Raw genomic sequence first — 24,441 nt, forward strand, 5'->3', positions numbered from 1 at the left:
CAATCCCATAAAATTGTAAGCAATACTTAATGTTAACTGCTTGAATTATATGGAGTTAATGACTTTGAATCCATGATTGAATCCATGATTAGTCTTAAGTATTTGTAATGCATTTATAACATAACATATGTAAAGGAAAATGAAGATAATGTACAATCCCAAAATAGAGGGCTAGATAAATCAGTTTATGTATAAAATTATATGGAGATTGGGAGCTTTTGGCCAAATTAAAAAGCACATGGGGGAAATATGACCGGGTGCAGGGGCTGTGGCTACTACAGAAAATATTGTAACGGTTTAAACGTAGCTATACCCTTATCCTAGTATCCCATGTTCATCAAAATACGTTTAAACAAGATCATTAGAAGCCTATCATTGGCCAAATATATAGACTGCCATATCAGCATTTAAAAAATATATAAATATGACTTCTTCTCCAAGCCAAGGTCAGTGTGGACACAAGCTCGAAACTTGAAAGCAGAAAACCAAGAAGCAAACAAGAGTAACAAGAGAAGCGCTTACTGTGTAAGTTGGGGCTGGCTTTGCGGTCAGTGGAAGGAAGCTGGTCCGCGAACTGCACCCGATGTCCCGACATGTTCGATAGGCTGGCGACCTGTCAAGTCAGGGGCAAGGTTGCACCAACACCTCAGTCGCAGTTTGTTTCAAAGTATCCCACAACTTCCAAGGATATGGTTCATTCGCAGGGGTGACCGTCTCTTGCTGCTCTTGCTCGTTGGACGCGCATACAGATCGAATATAAATATCGTTCAGACTGTATGTCATTCAATTTCGCTTTTCCTCACTCTATGCCAGTTGCAGGCAGCAGATGCCAATACTGCAGCAGAAGCGCGGTCAAGGCAGCCTGTGATCCGACTCCACTTACTACCGCGCTTACCTGAATGACTGCGCGCTAGTTGTGTGTGGAGTACTGGTCCATTGGCGAAGAGAGTGGGAGAGGCACCGGCTAGGCTGAGAGGAAAAGCTCATGTTTTTGTGCACAAAACTTTGCTATCCACATGACTGCAGAACGTCATCACAGTTTACAGCCGCAGAGGAAATAAAACATGTGGCCATTAAATAGCCAAAGCTAACGTTACACAAATCAAACCAGGCAGTAATATGTTCAAAGACAAACTTCGTAAAATGTATTACAATAGAAGAAGTAGGCTACGAACGTGGGGAAAGGTAGAAAGAAATAAGATGTAGCCTACTTCAGGCTATTAAAACGGGGACGATGACGGATATGTGCATGTGACGTCCTGACTAGTATTCTGCAAGCGGCACAAACGATGACGTCACTCGTGTGGTAATTAAGAATCCTTCAAAATGAAAGCCCGCATTTCAAAACAGCAATGTGGATAACTCATTCACAATATATTACATTTGAAATCATTTCCATTGTATTGTGCGTATATGCAAATGCAAGGAGACATTTATTGGAAAAATTACAAATGTGCTTCTAAAAAAAATGTTTTAACCACTATCCAAACCACTATTTGGGTTGTAGAGAAAAAAACGATTCTATGTGCACAGGTAAAAATGGGGTTGGGAATACTCAGTAGGGTCTTCAGAATCTATATATTGTGTTATTTCTTGGAAGACTGAGGTCTATATACCCAGCAGCACTATCTACACCAACCATTCCATTGTCTCTCTGACATTTGCAACATTGTTTCAATATTCAAATCTCCAGCTGTCCCATAGTAATGATCAGGGTTTCTCAGCCAGTCGAAATCATGAATCAGCTGGCATACTTTTTATGGACATACAGTACCCGTCAAAAGTTTGGACATACTTACTCATTCAAGGATTTTTCTTTATTTTTTACTATTTTCTACATTGTAGAATAATAGTGATCACATCAAAACTATGAAATTACACATATTAAATCATGGAGTAACCAAAAAAGTGTATTTTATATTTGAGATTCTTCAAAGTAGTCACCCTTTGCCTTGATGACAACGTTGCACACTCTTGAAATTCTCTCAAACAGCTTCATGAGGTAGTCACCAGGAATGCATTTCAATTAACAGATGTGCATGTTCATTTGTGGAATTGTGTTGTGACAAGGTATGAGTGGTATACAGAAGATAGCCCTATTTGGTAAAAGACCAAGTCCATATTATGGCAAGAACAGCTCAAAAAAGCAAAAAGAAACAACAGTCCATCATTACTTAACATTTTTTTTAAACTAGGCAAGTCAGTTAAGAACAAGTTCTTATTTACATTGACAGCCTACCTCGGCCAAACCCTAAGCCGGGACTCCCAATCACAGCCGGTTGTGATTCAGCTTGGAATCGAACCAGAATCTGTAGCGACACCTTTAGCACTGAGATGCAGTGCCTTAGACTGCTGCGCTACTCAGGAGCCCAAATCAAGGTCAGTCAATCTGGAAAATGTCAAGTATTTTGAAAGTTTCTTCAAGTGCAGTCGCAAAAACCATCAAGCGCTATGATGAAACTGGCTCTGATTAGGACCGCCACACACGAAAGGAAGACCCAGAGTTACCAGCCTCAGAAATTGCAGCCCAAATAAATGCTTCACAGAGTTCAAGTAACAGGACCCATCTCAACATCAACTATTCAGAAGAGACTGTGTGAATCAGGCCTTCATGGTGGAATTGCTGCAAATAAACCACTACTAAAGGACATCAATACGAAGAAGAGACTTGCTTGGACCAAAAAACACGAGCAATGAAGATTAGACTGGTGGAAATCTGTCCTTTGGCCTGATGAGTCCAAATTTTAGATTTTTGGTTCCAACTGACGTGTCTTTGTGAGACACAAGTAAGTGAACGGATGATCTCATCATGTGTAGTTCTCACCGTGAAGCATGGAGGAGGAAGTGTGATAATGTGGGTTGCTTTGCTGGTAACACTGTCTGTGATTTATTTAGAATTAAAGGCACACTTAACCAGCATTGCTACCACAGCATTCTGCAGTGATAAGCCATCTGGTTTGCACTTGGAGGGACCATCATTTGTTTTTCAACAGGACAATGACCCAACACACCTCCAGGCTGTGCATGGGCTATTTTACCAAGAAGGAGAGTGATGGAGTGCTGCATCAGATGACCTGGCTTCCACAATCACCTGACCTCAACCCAATTGAGATGGTTTGGGATGAGTTGGACCACAGAGTGAAGACAAAATAGCCAACAACTGCTCAGCATATGTGGGAACTCCTTTAAGCATTCCAGGTGAAGCTGGTTGACAGAATGCCAAGAGTGTGTAAAGCTGTCATTAAGGAAAAGGGAGGCTACTTTGAAGAATCTATAATATAACATATATTTTGATTTGCTTAACACTTTTTTGGTTACTACATTATTCCATTTGTGTTATTTCACAGTTATTTCACAGCTTTGACGTCTTCACTATTATTATACAATGTAGAACATAGTAAACAATTAAGAAAATCCCTTAAATGAATAGGTGTGTCTAAACCTTTGACTGGTACTGTATACAATAAATAAAACGAAGTGCAGCTTGTTTGCTGTCTTTCCAGCTTCAGTTTAAAAGTGATTGTGTTAGCTGTGTTGTTGGCTAGCTTCTCTGAAGAACAGTGTCCTGACGAGAGAGCACATTTTCTACGCCAGGTGAAATCACGCATCATTAGCTCATTGTTAGGGATGTATCCAAATAAATGTCACTAGAAAACAGCAAAAACAAACGCACGTGGAGCTACTTTGCTGTTATTCTGGGTCGCATCCATAGAGACTAAATAAAAAGTCTGAATGACTGGGTCGCATCTCTGGCAACAGAACCGACAGAACGAACGACCAGCCGGTTTGGGTAGAAACCCTAGATTTGTGTCGGGACTCTATCATGTGGAAGGATGAAATATTACGAATAAATGTATCAAAATATTGTTTCTAAAAAAATACATGTAAGTCATTATTTGAATATGTTGATAACCTGTTGTTTAAAAGTGATAAGGTCTAGAGGTGGTCTTAAGAAGAGCCGACCGGGCTCTTATCCAGGTATGCCGCCAGTGGTGGGCGAACATCTGGGCCGAGGGTATGCTGACTTCTTCCTCTTACTCAAGGAAGAGTGGAGGCTGGTAGCCCAAGAAACACTTGAAGAGTGAGAGACCAGCGAGTAGGCAAGGGTGTTGCAGGCGTACTCCACCCACACAAGTTGTTGGCTCCAGGTGGTGGGGTTGGCAGAAACGAGGCAAAGAAGAGTCGTTTCCAGGTCCTGATTGGCTCGCTCTGACTGGCCATTAGATTGGGGATGAAACCGGAGGACAGGCTGGCCGATGACCCAATCAGGGTGGAGAGTGCCTTCCAGAACCTGGACGAGAACTGAGGACCATGATTGGAGACCTTGTCGACCGAAAGACGTGTCTCATCATAAGCTGGTCCATCTCCTTGGCTGAGGGCAACTTGGGAATGGGAATGAAATGTGCAGCTTTGGAAAACCTATCCACAATCGTAAGTATGATAGTGTTTCCATCTGCCAGGGAGAGACCAGTGACGAAGTCCAGGGATATATGGGACCAGGGGCGGTGAGAAACAGGAAGTGGTTGAAGGAGGCCAGCCAGAGCTTGCCTTTGAGTCTTGTTCTGTGTGCACCCAGTGCAGGCAGCAATGAATTCGGGAAACTTCAGGAACCAGTGTGGGCTTTTTGTCAGATGAAAGCCATGGTTCGATGAGACCCTGGATGACAGATAAGTTTGAGGTAATGAATGGGCCCATTCCAGGACCGGGGACCAGGCATCGGGCCGAATCAGGGATTTTTTACTGTGATGTCATTGAGACCCCGGTAGTCGATACACAGGTGCAGGGTTTTGTCCTTTTTTTCCACAAAGAAGAACCTTGCAATGGCAGAGGCAGAAAGATGAATGCTCCCTGCAGCCAGAGAGTCCTCAATGTACTCCTCCGTGGCCTTGGTTTCTGGGCTAGACAGGGAATTATGCCACCCCCGAGGCAGTGTGGTGCCCGGGTGGAGATCAATGGCGCAATCGTAGGGATGATGTGGAGGAAGGGATGTGGCGCGAGCCTTGTTGAAAACCTCCCGGAGGTCCTGGTACTCTGTGGGAATGGAGGAGAGATCCGATGATTTTCCCAAGCCCGCAGGAGGTTGTCCCGGGGCAGGCTGGGACGTCTTAAGGCAATGTGCATGGCAGAACGGGCTCCAACCTAGGTCTAGAACCAGTAGCCCAGTCGATCAGGGGGTTGTGCCTCTGGAGCCATGAATATCCCAAAACCACAGGAACATGAGGAGATTCAATAAGTAGAATGGACTCATTGTGATTTCCTGACACCCGCAGGTTAATGGGAACCTTACTGTGAGTGACCCTGCCAATGGAGCATCTGTCCAATGCTCTGGCATCCATGGGAATGGAGAGGAGTTGTGTGGTGATACCCAGCTCAGATACCAGGGTTGCGTCCATGAAGCTCTCGTCAGCCCTAGAGTCAATGAGCACCCGGAGAGATTTAGAATTTTCACCCCACAGCAGGATTGCATGGAGTGGAGAACAAGTAATGGGAGCTTGGAGACTCCCAGTATGACCCACCAGCATACTAGTACCTAATGATAAGACTGGTCTTTTACTGCAAAGGTGGATATATAATGTCCTGTAATACCACAATACAGGCAACTGTTGGAGTTCAGCCTGCGTAAACGTTCATTAGGAAACAATCTAGCCCTGCCCAGCTGCATGAGCTCTGGAGGAGACGAGTCGCCAGTCCCCGAATTCCCAAGGGGACTCGGGTGACTTTGGATTCTCTCGGGAAGGCAGGAGTCGGGGACTTCCGGTGTTCTTCGGAGGAAACCGTGGACGAGCAAGTGTGGCCGAGAATAGACCTCCTCTCCCTCCTGCGTTCCCGTAGGCACCCATTGATCCTTATGGTCAAAGCTATGAAGGAGTCAAGGTCCATGGGTAACTCCCGGGCTGCGAGCTCAACTTTAATTTCCTCTCATAATTCATGAAGGAAGGTGTCGACCAGGGACTCCGGGTTCCAGGCACTACCGCGTAGTCTGCCACACTACGGAAGTCGTGATGTAGATGAAGTAGCTTCCAAGCCACCTCTCTCCCGGACAAAATCCTCCAGACGAAGGCAAACGGCGGATTGTTGCTCCCACACCGCCATAGCCCAGGCGAGCACCTTTCTAGACATCAGCATTATGAGATACGCTATCTTTGAACAGTCTGAAGGAAACAAAGATGGCTGCAGCTCAAAGATGAGGGAGCACTGGGAGAGGAATGCCCGGCAGGAGGTAAGCATGGTTACTGAGCGTCCGGGAGGTTTCCGTTGTCGCTTTCTGCCTGATAGTCCGTCGAATTGCTCCAGTATTGAGTTGAAACCTTGGTCATGGCATTCCGCCAAGTTATGTACATTTACATTTTACATTTAAGTCATTTAGCAGACGCTCTTATCCAGAGCGACTTACAAATGTAGTCCTTCCATAAGGTTCTGAAGTAGCTCCTCAAGTCTTCCAATGGTGGCTCTTTGCAGGCAGACAGAGTTGCGGAGCTGGTCCGAGTCTGCTGGGTCAGTCATGGCCAGCTCGCACTATAACGACAAAGGATGAGACCCAGATGCAGACACAGGAGGCAGATGGTTCAAGTCTCAGACATGTATTACATACAAGGGGTAGGCAAATGGCAGGTCCAGGACAAGCAGAGATCAATAATCCTGATAAGAGTCAGGAAGGCGTAATACGGTAGGCAAAAACAGGTCGGAACCAGGAAGACTAAGAACACAAACTAGAGAGAAGGAAAAACACGGGAAAAACACGTTGGGACGACTTTACGAGACAAGGTGAACTGGCAACAGACAGACAGTAAATGTAGGTGTAAATACACAGGGGATAATGGGGAAAATAGGAGACACCTGGTGTGGGGTGGAGACAACACAAGACAGGTGAAACAGATCAGGGTGTGACAGAGTCATTGTTCGTTGTACATTTAAGACATGACTCTGCTGGTGTGCTGTAGAATTTATGATTTTTTTCCCCCTTGTATAATAAATTCTATACATTAGTTTATACTGGATTGAGCGTACATTTTCATTAACTGTAATTTCATTAGTTATGCTCCAACATTCCCTCCAAATTTGGCCAATTTCAGTTATTTTTAAGTCTTCATTACAATTGTAGTTACAACTGACTCAAATACGATTCCCTCAAGGTTGCTCTAATGTCCAAAATATTTAAAACTCAAAACGTTGTTATATGTAATTTTTAAATTGCCTGTATTTGAAAATACCTACATTGGTCACTACAGAGGTAGGGCGTACGGCCCAGTACATCACTGGGGCTAAGCTGCCTGCCATCCAGGACCTCTACACTAGGCGGTGTCAGAGGAAGGCCCTAAAAATGGTCAAAGACCCCAGCCACCCCAGTCATACACTGTTCTCTCTACTAACGCATGGCGAGCGGTCCCGGAGTGCCAAGTCTTGGACAAAAAAGCTTCTGAACAGTTTTTACCCCCAAGCCATAAGACTCCTGAACAGTTAATCAAATGGCTACCCGGACTATTTGCATTGTGCCTCCCCCCAACTCCTCTTTTACACTGCTGCTACTCTCTGTCTATCATATATTCACGACGCCAGGACAGCGGAGTCAATCACCACCTTCCGGAGACACCTGAAACCCCACCTCTTTAAGCAATACCTAGGATAGGATAAAGTAATCCTTCTCACCCCCCCCCCTTAAAATATTTAGATGCACTATTGTAAAGTGGTTGTTCCACTGAATGTCATAAGGTGAATGCACCAATTTGTAAGTCGCTCTGGATAAGAGCGTCTGCTAAATGACTTAAATGTAAATGTAAATATATGCATAGTCACTTTAACTATACATTCATGTACATTCTACCTCAATTGGCCCGACCAACCAGTGCCCCGCACATTCGCTAACCGGGCTATCTGCATTGTGTCCCGCCACCCACCACCCGCCAAACCCTCTTTTACACTACTGCAACTCTCTGTTTATCATATTTGCATAGTCACTTTAACCATATCTACATGTACACACAGTACTACCTCAATCAGCCTGGCTAACCGGTGTCTGTGTAGCCTTGCTACCGTTATCGCCTCGCTACTGTTATTTTTTACTGTTGTTTTTATTTCTTTACTTACCTATTGTTCACCTAATAGATTTTTTGCACTGTTGGTTATTGCCTGTAAGTAAGCATTTCACTGTAAGGTCTACAGCTGTTGTATTCAGCGCACGTGACAAATAAACTTTTATTTGATTTGGTCAGTACAAAATTGCTTTTGAATTCTGTCATGGCTATAAATGTATTTCCTGTTACCAAGTCATTTACGGTTTCTATGCCTTTAGTCTTCCACGTGGACCAATTTAGCGGTTGAATTCTGAAAAGCAATCCCAGGATTGTTCCATAGGGTTGTGTTTTTTGGGAGTGATATTGGTTTCTTGTAGAATACGTTTAATTTTCTTCCATATTTTGATAGTGTCCTTAACTATGAAGTTGTGATTGTTCTCAGCTTTATCCTTTGAAAATAGACCAAATTGTTTCTGGGGATGAGTATGCGCATCTTCAACATGTACCCGTTGTTCCTCTTTAGTACATATGAAGGTAACACTTGACTTCACTTGTCAAAACATGGTCTTAACACTGTCGTGACCCTTATACTTACACCTGGTGTGACATACATTGCTTTGTTTTATGGCTGGTTATGACACCTGCATATGAGTGTCACATTTATTCAAATACGTTTTTCCCTGCCAAGAAGTCTCCTTTCATTTGAAAGTTTGTTTCTTAAATCCTTTGTAGCCTAGTGCTTAATTGGGCCAGTAACAGAAAGGTCACCGGTTCGAATCTCCAAGATGACTTTGTGAAAAAATCTGTGGTGTGCACTTGAGCACTGCCCTTAATAACCCTAATTGCTCCTGTAAGTCACCCTGGATAAGAGCGCCAGATAAAATGAGAATAAACATGACTCTGGGTTTGTTGGGCGGCAGGTAGCATAGTGGTTAATAGCGTAGGGCCAGTAACCCTAAGACCCTTAACCCTAATTGCTCTGGATAAGAGTGTCTGCTAAATTATGTAAATCAATTCTTTACAGTCATGTTTTTTCATCATAGTTGAAATAACTTGTAGAAAATACATTGATGACACTGTCATGAAGCAATGATGACCATACTATGTGGCTTTACTTGGACTAAGAAAATAGGCTTTATGACCATCATAATCATATAAGCCCGATAGGCCTGTCACGTACATGCCCTTATACCAGTCATCAGTCAAAAATAGGGTGTCTTGTCCTGCTCCTTCATTCAGCCCAGTCATCAGCAACAGAGCATTGGGGAAGGTGCATGTCTGACATCAATGTGTGCGCATGATAATTGATCATTGAATATGGTAAATTACAATATATACATATTATATTATTGTATAACATAAACATACTGTTGACACGTAGGCTATGGTGTGTATGTTAAGGTTTTCTTTCTCCTCTTCCTCTGAAGAGGAGGTGTAGCAGGGATCGAGCCACTCTTATGTAGCTGTCATAACCAGCCATAAAATCATGCAATATATGTCACAACCGTTCAAACTATATATGTCATGGCAATGTTTTGACCATATTTTAACAGGTTATGACATACTATGAAATTGGTTATGACCATGTCATAATGTGTTATGACACTGGGTGTCAAGTAAAGTGTTACCCATTTAACTATACAACGACTTCAAAAAGTACTCACACCCCTTGACTTTTTCCACATGTTGTTGTGTTACAGCCTGAATTTAAAATGGAGGAATTATGTTTTTAGAACATTTACAAATGAATAAAAAATGAAAAGCTGAAATGTCTTGAGGCGATAAGTAATAAACCCCCCTAAAATGTTTATTCTATTATCCTGAAAAATGTATTCATGTTTACATGTTCATATTCTTATCTTGACTATTTCTTAGTGTTGTTGCATTGCTGGGAAGGAACCTGCAAGTAAGCACTTCGTTGGCGTCACCAGCACGGTTATAAAACCTGCTTGTCAGCACAAGAGACTATTGAGCCTACACAATAGCTTTCAACATACAGTACTGGTGTAAACGTTCTAAAGAAATGCTGCTATAATTAATGCAATATTACAAATAAAATGACGTAAAATTACCCATTTATTTCTTTCAACTGTGGATGCAATGCAGTGAGAGAGAAAAATCTGTGTTCGTGTTGCCAGCATGATATTCTGCTGCTAGGAGAACGGTAATTATGTTCTGGCATGGGGGGGGGGGCCAGGAGGCTACGTGAATAAACGTTCCTCTGCACACACCAGTTAGTGTATGCGTATTGACACTATGTGTAGGATAGGCTAATGTGAGTCTATCTAAATACCACGTGAAATTATAATTAGTTCGAGTTCATAGCCTACCTCGCCATCCTCAACCAATCCTTTGAAACAAATCAATTGAGGGGTCTAATACGCCATCTAATGGTTGTGCAGGGGAATAAAGCAAAACATAAACTCAGCCATTTGTATTGTCACTCAATAACAGCACCCGAGATTATTCCATTATTCTATTCCATGTCTAGATGGAAAGTGTTTGTGTGTGTTGTGTGTGTGAGCATTATCTTGCATGGAGATTTAAATAATGTCAATGTAAGACAGAAAGTATTCTATTCCATGTCTAGATGGAAAGTGTTTGTGTGTGTTGTGTGTGTGAGCATTATCTTGCATGGAGATTTAAATAATGTCAATGTAAGACAGAAAGTAAAATGAACACCAAAAGTGTTTATTTCAAAATAGATTTATTTTTATTTATTTAACTAGGCAAGTCAGTTAAGAACAAATTCATATTTACAATGACGCCTACACCAAACCCGGACGACGCTTGGCCAATTGTGCTCCACCCTACGGGACACCCAATCACGGCCGGTTGTGATACAGCCTGGACACAAATTATTGTTATTAAATTATTATTTAAAAACAATGTTGCTGTTTGTGCTCCAACCACCTCACAAAGGCATAAAGCTTAGCAACACAGCTTAACTGTTACATGTAATAATACAAAAATAACTGTCAATGAACCAGTCAAAAACCTAATAAATAGTCTCACCTAAGTGCTCAAACATAAAACGCATTAATGTAGCCTATAGAAAAAAAATCACCTAATCCCCTTCAAGTGTCATTTTTGACATTTAGAGTATTTACAACAAAAATATCTAAATTTAACATGTGCGCTGCACTTCAATTCAGTTACAATACAAAACATAGAAAAATAAATGAATAAGGCAATGTTGAAGTCACACACACATTATTAAAGTGCAATCGATTTTGAGAGAGAGAGAAAGAGAGAGAGAGAGAGAGAGAGAGAGAGAGACAGAGAGAGAGAGAGAGAGAGAGAGAGAGAGAGAGAGAGAGAGAGAGAGAGAGAGAGAGAGAGAGAGAGAGAGAGAGAGAGAGAGAAACAGAGAGAGAGAGAGACAGAGAGAGAGAGAGAGAGAGAGAGAGAGAGAGAGAGAGACAGAGACAGAGAGAGAGAGAGAGAGAGAGAGAGAGAGAGAGAGAGAGACAGAGAGAGAGAGACAGAGAGAGAGAGAGAGAGAGAGAGAGAGAGAGAGAGAGAGAGAGAGAGAGAGAGAGAGAGAGAGAGAGAGAGAGAGAGAGAGAGAGAGAGACAGAGAGAGAGAGAGAGAGACCGTATGAGCTCAGGGTGAGTCATGAGCTGGGCTGTGAGGAGATGTCCTTAGCACAGGGGCCAACAGGGGCCCCAGGTGCTGACTGAGGCCCTCTCAGACCTCAGATGACAGAGGCACCACTACTATCAGCAGAGATGATTGGCCCATTTCGTAACAGCTAGCCTACTGTAACACACAGTAATATTTAAATGCAGCAATCTGATAACTATTGGTTTCAAATGTGACCATTTTGTTCAATGTACATTTTAGACAGTGACGCTGCCATCGACTTGGCCAGCTCTTCGTCCCGTTTCCTTTGCATCAGAGAATGACGGAACCACTCGTCATACTCTGGGTTGTCCACACACCTGTCCAGCAGGACATCATAGTGTCCGTTACTGAGCCAACTCAACCAGACAGTGGGTTTGGACGAGTCCTCTTCCCCCAGGTAGTGCACCATAGTTGAAATCGTGGGACTCTCCAAGCTACCTCCGGTGGTCAGGTAAATGTTCACATTCAACATCTGACTCATCGCCAGAAGCTCCGGATAGCCTGCCCAGGCACTGTCCTGCGCTGCGTTGATCAGGAACTCGCCGACATCCCCCTCAATGATGGGGTTAAACTCATCCAGGTGGTCGGCTATGTGGTGCATTGTCTGGTCTCTCAGCTCCTTGTGCATAGACTGCTCTCCATAGGCGGCTTTGCACACCGCCCTGTACAGACAATTGCCGTCAGGGATGATGTGGAATCTGTACTTGCGTACCTTCTCCTGAAGGTATTTGTTCTGTTTCTCCACTTCCGCAGTGTAACGCGTCACTTTGTCGTCCTCACATTTCTCCGCTTCCCTCCGCGGAGAGGGCTCCTGTAGGACATTGAGCTCAAAGAGCTGTGCCTCGCCAGATGGAAAGTCCAGGTCTGCACATTCACTGTCATTTCTATTCTCACAGGAATCCAAGATGCCTTGGCCCAAATGGGTTGCCAGGACCTCCAACTTCTGATGGGGTTTTTGGCTAACAAGGTCACTGGTAACAGTTTTTCCTTCCCCATTTGCCATGTTCATTCTCTCCTCACACTTTCTGTAACTTGGTCCATCTTTCTTGTCAAAATTGATCAGGTTATTTTCACGTTCGACCTTTGGACTATCACTGAAAAAATCCCCTCTACCTCTGAAGTGATCAATGAAGTCCACAATCAAGTCTCTGTCCAAATGATCCTCTCGGTCAAGTGGCTGAATCCGGATATCTTGTGAATATGAGTCTGATGGAGACCGTTTGGTTTGGGTTTCCTTTAGGATGTGCACTGGTACGGATCTCTCAGCTCCGTCAGGCCGACGAATAATTATCTCTGCGGTTGAAGTGTAGTAGACTGGCTTCATGGAAGCAGCCTCGTAACATGAAAAACCAGCAGCAGGCATGTTTGCAGTAGATTGAGTCTCTCCTACAGTATTCCCGTTAGTGTCTGCTGGAGTAGGCCCACTCGTTGTTGTTCTGGACAAATGGTCGGTAGTGGTACCACTTGCGATAGTTATCGAAACTTTGCGAGAGGATCCGGGATAGTGTGTCAACGCACTGCTATACAGCTGCATTTTGAAAGACTCGCCTTTATACCATATGCTGGACACCAAGTGTTACGGAAAGATGACAACAAAGTCTAAAAATACAACCAGTCATCAACAACAGCTAAATGGCAGGGTAGGTTTCCATGGATCCACGGTCTTGTTCCCGCTGTCACACATAGAGACCGAGTTTAGCCATCTTGCGTCAGCGCAGTTCCCCTAATTTTAGACAGGAAAGTGTAACCTGACCCACTCCACTTCATCCTACCTCATTGCCAACAGTTAAAGTAGTTGTACGTAGAGAAGTAATGACCACAGCGAGGGAATTAAAAGGATTTGATGACAGTACACTCTCGGAACTTCGTTTGCCCAAATCGGCGGCGTCAAGGGCGGCGTCGCCATTCTGGAATGCGCAAGGCGTGCCAAAAGCTACATCACGGTTACGCGTAGGGATATGCGCAAAAAAGACTCACAACCGCTATTACTTCTTGAGATCAAAGTGATGTCCCGTCCTTAAAAGGATTGTATGGCCCTATAAAGTTTTTTAAATTCGATTTTATTGGATTCAATACAGCCTAATGCATTTTCTGCCCATGTGCTTTTTAGTGGTTATTTGCCAATGTAGGCTACTTTCTATGCGTACAAAATGTCAGTCTTGTTTTATTTCTGTCTGTTTGCAAAACATGGAAAATATGTGAAAATATACGTGAAAGATATTCCGTTATGGCACTATTATAACACAATGTCTTTCACATTCTATCATTTGTCATCAATATGTGGATGACACACTTGTCCTATATGGTAGATCTGTAGCAGCCTATATATTAAGGCATATGTGATCTGTATTATGTGACCTGTATTGTGTGACCAAATGAAACAACATTCTGTGATGAGGCTGCAAGGTTTTGAAATAGACATGACTCATCTCACAGAGGGGGGTAGATCTCCCATTTTCAACCAGCTCACATTTGTCATTGCATGTCACCTAAAGGAAAAGCTTGTGGATGACCAGTTTTATATTTATAAATAGGTGGATCAAACTCTTATCCACAAACGTTCCTGTTCGGCAAATGTGTGTAGTTTTGAAGTAACCTGTTTCCAGATTTGGTCGTGCTCTTTCCTAGTCCATTGCTGTTCTTGTCAAGTGAAACGTTGTTTGGCATGACAATGGGTGACAATGAATTGACATGATAGGACAAACAGACTGTCACTCAGGCTAGTTTGGGGCCTTGTATTTTTCAATTCTGATTTCAATGTATTGTTTTAAACACCTAAAGCAGGTATGCAAACTATACAATATGAATGTATTTTCTGTAGGCCTATATGTCTATGGTGCAGAAAAGCCCTCTAAACGAATTAGCATGCATCAAATTGCATCCAATTTAGTATTTGGCATGCCTATGTTGTTAATTTCGAAAAACGTCACACTGAATATTATTCTAAGGAAAAGTGCATTGTATAGTTATCGCCAGCAGAGAGCAGCCTCGTACTTTATTTGTTCTTTTCCCCGATGACTTCATCACGTACCCAGTATTCTGGCAGGTACCGTTATACAGGTGGGAAAAGTATCCAAATGTCATACTTGAGTAAAAGTCAAGATACTTGAATAGAAAATGACTCAAGTAAAATACTGAAAGGATTTTGTTTTAAATTAACTTAAGTGTCAAAAAAAATGTAATTGCTAAAAAATATACTTAAGTATCAAAAAAAAATGTTTTCATTCCTTATATTAAGCAAACCAGACAGCACCATTTTCTTGTTTTTATTTATTTACAGTTAGCCAGTGGTACACTCTAACACAGAGACATAAATTACAAATGAATCACTTCCAGATCAGAGGCAGTAGGGATGACCAGGGATGTTCTCTTGATAAGTGTGTGAATTGAACCCCTTTCTTGTCCTACTAAATATTTGAAATGTAAAATGTACTTTTGGGTGTCAGGGAAAATGTATGGAGTAAAAAGTACATTATTTTCTTTAGGAATGTCGTGGGGTAAAAATAAAACTTGTCAAAAATATAAAAAATAAAGTACAGATACCCCAATAAACGACTTAAGTAGTACTGCAAGGTATGTTTACTGAGTTACTTTACATCGCTGCCGTTATGTACCATAGGGGCAGGCTTGGGCCCTTTAATAATAGTGCAGTCCTCACACAGTGATTGGACACAATGGCTGCATTTACACAGGCAGCCAATTCTGATCTTTTTTTTCTCACTAATTGGTCCTTTGCCCAATCAGATAGATCAGTTCTGAAAAGAACTGATGTGAAAACATCCGATGTGATTGGTCAAAATACCAATTAGTGGACAAAAAAAGATCAGAATTGGGCCGCCTGTGTAAACGCAGCCAAAGTAGTACTCTGACCCATACATACAGAAAGAAAATCAATAGTAACAAATTGTGTTGAATAGGAATAAGGTGATACCTTTTCACTGTGTTCTCTTCCATGGCCCCTCCACAGGGCAGCCTAATAGGCAAACAGAGTATATTGGTTCCTGGGTAATAAATTATTATCCCATATATATATACTATAACATATCCACACTTGGAGTACAATCAGTAGGACTGGCATAGGCCTACCCTACCTCCTTGGAGATACATGCACGATGCCCGTTCCCAACTACACTACATTACCAAAAGTATGTGGACACCTGCTCGTCTAACATCTCATTCCAAAATCATGGGCATTAAGATGGAGTTGTGTCCCCTCCTTTTGCTGCTATAAGAGCTTCCACTAATCTGGGAAGGCTTTCCACTAGATGTTGGAATATTGCTGCAGGGGACTTGCTTCCATTCAGCCACAAGAGCATTAGTGAGGTCGGGCACTGATGTTGGGCGATTAGGCCTGGCTCGCAGTCGGCATTCCAATTCATCCCAAAGGTGTTCGATGGGGTTGAGGTCAGGGCTCTGTGCAGGCCAATCAAGTTCTTCCACACTGATCTCAACAAACCATTTCTGTATGGACCTCGCTTTGTCATGCTAAAACAGGAAAGGGGCCTTCCCCAAACTGTTGCCACAATTCGGCAGCACAGAATCGTCTAAAATGTTATTGAATGCTGTAGCGTTAAGATTTCCCTTCACTGGAACTAATTGGCCTAGACCGAACAATGAAAAACAGCCCTAGACCATTATTCCTCCTACACCAAACTTTACAATTGGCACTATGCATTCGGGCAGATAACATTATCTTGGCATCTGCCAAATCCAGATTCATCCATCGGACTGCCAGATGGTGAAGCGTGATTCATCACTCCATAGAACGTGTTTCCACTGCCCCAGAATCCTATAGCGGCAGGCTTTACATCACTCCAGTCGACACATGGCATTGCACATGGTGATCTTAGGCTTGTGTGAGGCTGCTCAGCCATGGAAAACCATTTCATGAATCTCCCGAAGAACAGTTTTGTGCTGATGTTGCTTCCAGAGGCAGTTTGGAATTAGGTAGTGAGCGTTGCAACCGAGGACAGACGATTTTCATGTGCTACACGCTTCAGCATTCTGCGGTCCAGTTCTGTGAGCTTGTGGGGCCAACCACTTCATGGCTGAGCAGTTGTTGCTCCTAGACTTCCCCACTTCACAATAACAACACATTTAACCGGGGCAGCTCTAGCTGGGCAGAAGTTTGAAGAACTGTTGGAAAGGTGGCATCCTATGCCGTGCCATGTTGAAAGTCACTGAGCTCTTCAGTAAGGCCATTCTACTGCCGATGTTTGTCTATGGAGCTTTGCGTTGACACGTGATTCGTTTGAAAACACACTGACCCACATACACCGTAAATAAACACACAAGTGAAGAGGCGTGTGTGTGCATGTACTTTAGTACATAGCCTGAACACGTGGGCCGTTGTTTTGCAATGCTGGCCAGATATGTAGCCTACAATTTCATGAAATGGGCAAGATCCTATTTGAAGATCAAGTGAGTAAGCTACAGAGGCAGAACATCCAAACCATGTAGACAGACTATAGGGAGTCGCAGACGCAGCTGAAATAACAGTTCCACCATATGGAAAATAAACATCCCCTTTGTCCGTCACTCATATTGAGCTCATTTTTGTACGGAAGACGATTGGCTTGTACTGGGAATGCAGCGTAGCATTGATTTATTTAGAGTAATCACTCTCAAATGCTATTCAAAAAAGAGCCGTGCACGCGTTATTTTCACATGTGCAGCCCTTTACGACTGACATAGGATAATATCCCCGTTGACAAATTGACCACCATAACATTTGTAGTATAATGAATCTGCTAAAGAAATAACTAATACGCTAATGGCTTCTGCTATTTATGAAACCATGGACACAGAAATTCGATACGTGAGATAGGAAAGCCAATTAGAGAATTCGCGTCCGAAATAGCCTACTAATGAGAAGTAACCTAATGCTACGGTTGTTGTTTTGAACATTGGGCACTAAAACTGCCACAAGATCTGCAATGCCATTCGCTTCCATACGCATTTAAATTATATTCCTACATTTGTAACGTAAAAGTAGAATATATTCTAGCGGTTGATCGGTGAGATCGTGTTTACGTCGATGCAAAAGCCATGCTGTCAGAGACTTTGGCTCTTTCCTCTAAAGTGGGAGGATCTTTGTGCTTTTGAGTCACGCAGCTGTCAAAGATAGCTGTCACCCAGTTTCATGATCAAACACACATTGAATGAGAAAGGTTTCGCCAAGTCGAGCAGCGGATTTCAGGTAGCTTACTCCTGGTTAAAGTACTACGTCTCAAACAAATGAAATAGCCGACGAACGGTTCTACAAACGAAAATAAATCAATGAACAAAACCATTTGGAATATACGTGTGGAATATCCCGAGAAAAGGATTTGCCACTAAAGGAATAGAATTCGAGAGAAAAAAAGGCTACTGCGCTCCTCTCGTGGCCAACGTGAAAAGGGGATTTTTGACGGACATGAAGACAAAAAAGGGTAGGTAGGTGGTTTATTTCACCAGCGTGCTGATTGTCACATTTTCGATAACATGTCTGCATCAAAAAAAAATATTGAGTGAGATTGGGCATAGTGCATTTCTCAATGCAAGCCGTGCAGCCTATTGTTTCCGCTCCAGACAAAACAGTTTTTTTTTCACGTGCTGACGGGCTGTCAAAATTGAATGGTTTGCGTGTGACTTCATTCAATCTGTTTCAAATTTAAGCAATTGTTAGCTTTAAAGGTTGACTAGATATAGACATTTTAGTAAATGTATAAAACCGCTTTGTTATAGAATAGTGTTAGATACGTTACCTTTTTATATATATATATAGCGGACTCAACTTAGTTCATGATGAACAAGTTTCCAATGGATCATTCCTAAGGGGTACATCTATTCTAGATTGTGATTGACTAAATTAGAGGGCTTCTCTAAACCCTCACGTCACCACGCATTTAGCGAATTAAAATGTATCACCTCTGTGGCCCCAACGACGCGCATACTAGAGTATGAAGTTTCATCTGTTAGTTTGGCTACTACATCGTTTCCTTTTCTGTGTAAATGTTTCGAAATGTAATCTTAAATTATATTAGGGAGAAACTTGTAGAGTTTTCAGCCCCAACTTTGGTGCAACAACATTCAAATCCTGACCTCCTTTATGAAGTTGCTGTTTACTTTCATTCTGCGAGGCTGCTCTTCTCGCATTCTTCGACCTCGTGTTACAAGATCACACAATAGAACTTCTTCTACACGTTGTTTAAACTTGTAAACTCAACTCAAAAGGAATTTCTAAAACACTCAATTCACGAGAACACGAGTAGTGGACTTGATTTAAGTTAGAAACGAGTGGTTACGCTTTCAAAAACGTTAACATTATAGTGAAATAATGGTTCGACGACCAAGATTCTTTTGTTTAGTCTGGAGACGCTGATGTGCAACAGGTCCCCCTCCCCCTTCCCTCACCCAGGGCCTGCGTAATTACCTCATTCTAACTTGAGTTGTTTCTTATCCATTTCCCACCACTATGCAATGGACAGATGACCTGATACCATTATATTATGTTGACATGTTTTCATGCTCCAATTCAAGACATGAGATGTTTCGTTTTTGAAATGTAACTGCTAAATGTAGTCCAATTGATTAAAAAAATAATACTAATTTGCCAAAGAAAGTTAGATTTTAAATTGTTTTATTACCAAATAAGAAATATGTTGTCCTGATATGAAGGTTGTGTCAAAATAAAACCTGTTTAAAAAATACAAGAGGTTCACATGAATGCAATTCAAATGGACTACAGATGTTCCTATACCATTGGAAATCCCCCAGAATAACTATTTCAGTTGTCTTGAGTCCCGAGCTGCCAGTTTTGAAACATGAAGAGATGTTTTGCTCAGTAAGGTAGGCCAGCAGTATTTGTCAAGGCAGGTTTTATAACTGACACAGCATCTGAGCAGTCTGCCTTTGTGGCACCTCACCACCTCCCTCCCTCCCATCCATCCCCTCCCTCCCATCCATCCCCTCCCTCTCTGTTCCATGAATCACATGGCTGAACTTGACAGCTTGCTTCTGACACATCAGCTGCATCCGCTATATGCTAGTGTTTGGAACAGGGCTGGCGTAAGGAGGGTGTCAGACAGAGCAGACACCGACCTACAGACAGAGCAGACACCGACCTACAGACAGACCAGTATTTGGTTGGCATAAGGGGAATTCTGACTGAAATTCTCTCACACATACATTCTTCTCTTGGCCACACACAGGCATGATGACGTTATCTGGTAGTGAGACGGACGACGAGGACAGCATGGACGCCCCCCTGGACCTGTCATCCAGCACAGGAGGTAGCAGTGGGAAGAGGAAGAGGCGCGGGAATCTACCCAAGGAGTCGGTGCAGATCCTCAGGGACTGGCTCTACGAGCATCGCTTCAACGCGTACCCCTCTGAACAGGAGAAAGCCCTGCTCTCAAAGCAGACGCAGCTCTCCACACTACAGGTAGGCTAACTAACGAGCCGCCTCAATCAAAGTACATCTTTCTGTCCTACCTCCCTTGAAGTGGTCACAGATTTAAATAGGTTGGATTGGGGAATGTAACCGTGCTTTCACCCATCTTGTCACTTATAGCTATGCTTTTCTCAAGGAAATTAGGTACATTTCTGAAGTATTCAGACGGTGTTCATAGGTTTACTACCAGATGACTAGTAGGGCTGCAGCATGCATGACAACTAGCGGCTGGAAATACAATATACAATGACCTTGTGTTGCAACGTCCTGTCTCGCTTTTATGACACATAATGCACTAATGCGTAAACAAAGAGAGTGACACATGGACAATAGGGGCAGCAGGTAGCCTAGCGGTTAGAGAAGAGAGCCAGAATCCGGGTCTGATTGACCTCACTGGTGGGAAGTGAGCTGGCAACAAGGAGGGTTGCTGGTATCAAATCCTAGATGATGTTGCCTGCCATCGTGCCCTTGAGCAAGACACTTAACTTCGCCTAACAGCAGCTCCCCAGGCACCCAGTGTGTCAGCCCCCCACACCTGGTATATTTATGTGTGTCTTTCGGTGGGGCATGGCCTTCAAGGAAGCTTGACTGCAATATTCTCTCTGAGACACGTCTGAAGTGAAATGGCATGAACTTGCATCCCAAATGGTTCCCTATGTAGTGCATTAACTTTGATAAGGGCCGCACATGTTTTTGTTTTTTTTTTTTCTCACAGGGCTCTGGTCAAAAGTGCACTTTATAGGGAATAGGGTTCCATTTGGGATGCAGGCATGGTGACTAGGAGGAACTGACCACTCTGAAACTCACTCGCACTGCTTTGTGGTTGGTGTGGGCTTAGCTGCAACGCTCACACAGGAATTTCCCTCCCTCCAGCCCTCTTCCAGCCCAGCTGTCTGTGAACAAGAACACAGAGTCATTTAAATCCTAATAGCTCTAGGCTTCGGTGAGCCGTCCGTGGGCAACAATAGGCTGGGACAGAGGGAAGGAGAGCGAGGACTGTCTCTTTATCCACATGACAATAGGATTGGGAAGGGCAACAACACCTTAGTCCAAACTAGTGTTTACTCACCATGATGGCTTTTAGAAGGCCTAGTTTGAGTTTCTTGATGAGAAAATCTAGAAGTATCACAAATGATTGTTATATTTTCAGACTTGCGTACAATTATGTATTCTAAAAATAAAAAATGTATGTCCATAAAATAGAGGTATTTTTTGGGAATTTTATTTTTAGATAACAAAAATAACCAAGACAGTTTGGTCTCCCGAGTGGCTCAGCGGTCTAAGGCACTGCATCTCAGTGCTAGAAGCGTCACTACAGACCCCTGGTTCGATTCCAGGCTGTATCACAACAGTCTGGATGTCCCAGCGTCGTCCGGGTTAGAGTTTGGCCAGGGTAGGCCGTTCCTCAAAATAAAAAAATAACAACTGCTTTAAAATATTGTCCGAATATATATATACAATCAAGAACAAGTTGTACAACCCCTACCACATATGCTTGTAGATGTTTCAGATAAGATGCATGTTGTGGTCCTTCTGTAGCTCAGTTGGTAGAGCATGGCGCTTGTAACGCCAGGGTAGTGGGTTCGATCCCCGGGACCACCCATACGTAGAATGTATGCACACATGACTGTAAGTCGCTTTGGATAAAAGCGTCTGCTAAATGGCATATTATTATTTTTTGGGTACTACAGAAAAACCTTAATGCAACCTGTTTTTATGTCGACATGTGAAAGTGTAATTCCTTTCTCCGTGTCATCTTCTGTTTCCCATTCTTTCTCAAAAAAAAAAAGTATATCAAGACAACTTGTTTGTAAAACTATGCTGTATACTTAAGCAACTGTCGATTGCTATCCTCCTCCAGGTGTGCAACTGGTTCATCAACGCGCGCCGTCGGCTCCTCCCGGAGATGCTGCGGAAGGACGGTAAAGACCCCAACCAGTTCACCATCTCCCGGAAGGGCCGCAAGGGAGACGACGGGGGCTTCTCTGAATCCAGCTCCCAGTCACCCAAGCACGCCACAGCCGCCACGGGCCCTGAGGACAGCTACGACCAGCGGGCACTGCACCCCTCAAGCTTCGAGGCAGGCCTCCCTAGCGTCCTGCAGAAGGCCATATCATCCCCTAAGATGTCTCCTTCCTCCTCCCCGGGGCCTGCCACCACAGTGCCCCGCCGGCCCTCCGTCATCCGTCACACCACTGTCAACTCCACTGTGATGCAGAAGCAGGGCTCCAGCCCTCCCTCCTCCCTCTCCTACTTCCTCTCCAGCAGTAAAACAGACCACAGTAGGGCTGCAGAGCTGCTGCGTTCCACCACAGAGGCTCTGGTGCTCTTCAGATGCCAGGAGGAAGGGCTGGGAGCCCCGGCAGTGACCGCCACCACAGAGGGTAACCTGAGCCCCCAGAGTGGGCTCTTCAATACCCCTCCCCCCACCCCTCCAGACCTCACCCAGGACTTCAGCGGCTTCCAGCTCCTAGTGGATGTGGCCCTCAAGCGGGCGGCAGAGATGGAGCTGCAGGCGAAACAACTGGTGTCTTAAAGAGAAAGTGGAGGGAAGGAGGTTGTCCCTAACGGAACTCCTAGCATGAGTTTAGTGGCTGCGTAACAAACACAAAAAGCCTGATTATTTCTATTTTTGGTATACAAATCATAAATGAGGATTGTTTTTGTACAAAACTGTATCAAGGTGCCTTGGCTGTTAGTTATTTTTTACTTTGTCATATATGCGTGTATGTAAGTATCTGTGTGTCTTTTGCAGACGGGACCAAAAAAATATTGACAGACAAAAAAACAAAAAAAACTTTGTCTTAACTTTTTCCTATGGATTTTAGTAGAGCAAGCAAGGCATGAGGGCGTACAAGTGTTCTGTGGATGAGACAAGAGGGTGGTTCTCTTCTCCTCCACACAGATCCAATCCCCCGTGATAGGATATGTAGTTTCCAGATGTTTTTACATTTCAGAGATAAGTTTGCGATGGCTCCCACTCGGATTTTCGCACAATAGGGCCGAGTTAGGGTCCCCATCTCATCTCAGTGTCTTAAAGCATACTTTGTTCTTGGCATCGATGATTAACGTTATCACTACTGTAGTAAGTGTTCCGTGTTTTTTTTTCATGATAAGGTAATAGTTTTCTTATCCTTCATTTGATATTTTAAAAGAAAGTAAACCTCTTTTGTTTTTGATAAAGTGGTTTCTTATACCGAGGGATCATTCAGATGAACAATGTAGCAGGTTCCTAGTCCGAGCCTTCCTCCTCACTGCGTGGCTACCCCAAATGGCACCCTATTCCCAATTTATAGTGCACTATATCGGGAATAGGGTACAATTTGGGACATGCCACGTGTAGCGACGGCCAGTGAATTTCAATTGTAAAAAAAAACACTAAGATTTTGTTTTCATTTGTGATGTCACCAGCAGCGGGAACAGTAGAGCATTTTCTAAATCACCAAAAAGCGTTTTATGTACAAAAAAAGGACCATGTTTATGTATAGCTAATGTGACACAATGCCCAATGATGTGATTTCTTTTCATACTGTGCAATGTTTGTGGCAAATAGGGGTCACATATGGGATTTAAATAAAGTTTTGTTTTCTACATAGTTTGCCGTTTGACTGTTAAACTCTCCCCACGTCTAAGGATCAATAATCCCTTCGGCGATTGCGCTAGAATCACGTAACGGCAGTAACGCAGCGATGTACAGTGACATGATCTCCATGAAACGTACAATGTCACTACATGAAGAAAAAAAAAGGTAGATGACAGAAATAGCTGTGTGTCCGTGTGTGCACTTTTCTACATTCTGTCTGAGTCATTCCTGTGTGTGTGTGTGTTTGTGCGCTAGGCTCACCAGTGCCCCAAGCTGTTAGCATAATCCTGCATAAATTAGCACCGGGCAAACAGCAGACGTCAACTGTTTTCTGCCAGTTAGGGTTTTGTGTGGATGTGCCTCAATACACTTAAAAGCAGCCAGGGTCTTATTCATTAGTGCATACCGTAGCAAAACAATTTGCAACGGAAAATTAATACAAAGGTTTCTTATTGGACAAGTTCAGTTATTGTGTCGCCAGTACAATCCTGTAGGCACGGACTCAATTGACCTTGCTAAAATTGGTTCGCTACTCTGACAATCCCCCTTGCATGCACAGCTTTGTTGCTCCACTGGCCTGTTCTAGTATTAACCCACCGTTTCTTCACTACAAGATAAATGGAGTATTTAACTGATTGTATATCATTTCTGATCTAAGGCATATGTATTGTATAGAATTTGACCTTGAATTCACCTTTTACCGCTGCATGCCAGATCAGCAGTGACATACCGACGGCGGTGGTCCGATAACTCCAACCATGGAGCACGTCACTTAATCAGGTTC

At 43.2% G+C, this 24,441-nt stretch overlaps 2 protein-coding genes across 3 annotated transcripts; one reads left to right on the forward strand and one right to left on the reverse strand.

Moving 5' to 3' along the window:
- Positions 1-11,525: 11,525 nt before the first annotated feature.
- On the reverse strand, positions 11,526-13,604 carry LOC124039187 (OTU domain-containing protein 1-like). The gene has a single exon (XM_046355097.1). The coding sequence runs from the start codon at positions 13,172-13,174 to the stop codon at positions 11,825-11,827; it is 1,350 nt and encodes a 449-aa protein (XP_046211053.1). The 5' UTR covers positions 13,175-13,604; the 3' UTR covers positions 11,526-11,824.
- A 3,940-nt stretch (positions 13,605-17,544) lies between these two features.
- On the forward strand, positions 17,545-23,669 carry tgif1 (TGFB-induced factor homeobox 1). Of its 2 annotated transcripts, none has more exons than XM_046356227.1 (3): positions 17,545-18,075; positions 19,833-20,065; positions 21,936-23,669. In XM_046356227.1, the coding sequence occupies exons 2-3, from the start codon at positions 19,835-19,837 to the stop codon at positions 22,608-22,610; spliced, it is 906 nt and encodes a 301-aa protein (XP_046212183.1). In that variant the 5' UTR covers positions 17,545-18,075; positions 19,833-19,834; the 3' UTR covers positions 22,611-23,669. The 2 variants fall into 2 exon arrangements, with proteins under 2 accessions (XP_046212183.1, XP_046212182.1); XM_046356226.1 differs by having other exon boundaries at positions 17,549-18,071.
- Positions 23,670-24,441: the final 772 nt, after the last annotated feature.

The sequence above is a fragment of the Oncorhynchus gorbuscha genome, linkage group LG07 (assembly GCF_021184085.1).
Source record: "Oncorhynchus gorbuscha isolate QuinsamMale2020 ecotype Even-year linkage group LG07, OgorEven_v1.0, whole genome shotgun sequence".
Lineage (NCBI taxonomy): Eukaryota > Metazoa > Chordata > Actinopteri > Salmoniformes > Salmonidae > Oncorhynchus > Oncorhynchus gorbuscha.

Excerpts from the sequence above, each read along its gene's own strand:
- LOC124039187 (XM_046355097.1), bottom strand. The coding sequence starts at position 13,174 with ATGCAGCTGTATAGCAGTGCGTTGACACACTATCCCGGATCCTCTCGC.
- tgif1 (XM_046356226.1), top strand. Across the intron at positions 20,066-21,935 it reads CGCAGCTCTCCACACTACAG|GTGTGCAACTGGTTCATCAA; the intron begins GTAGGCTAACTA and ends ATCCTCCTCCAG.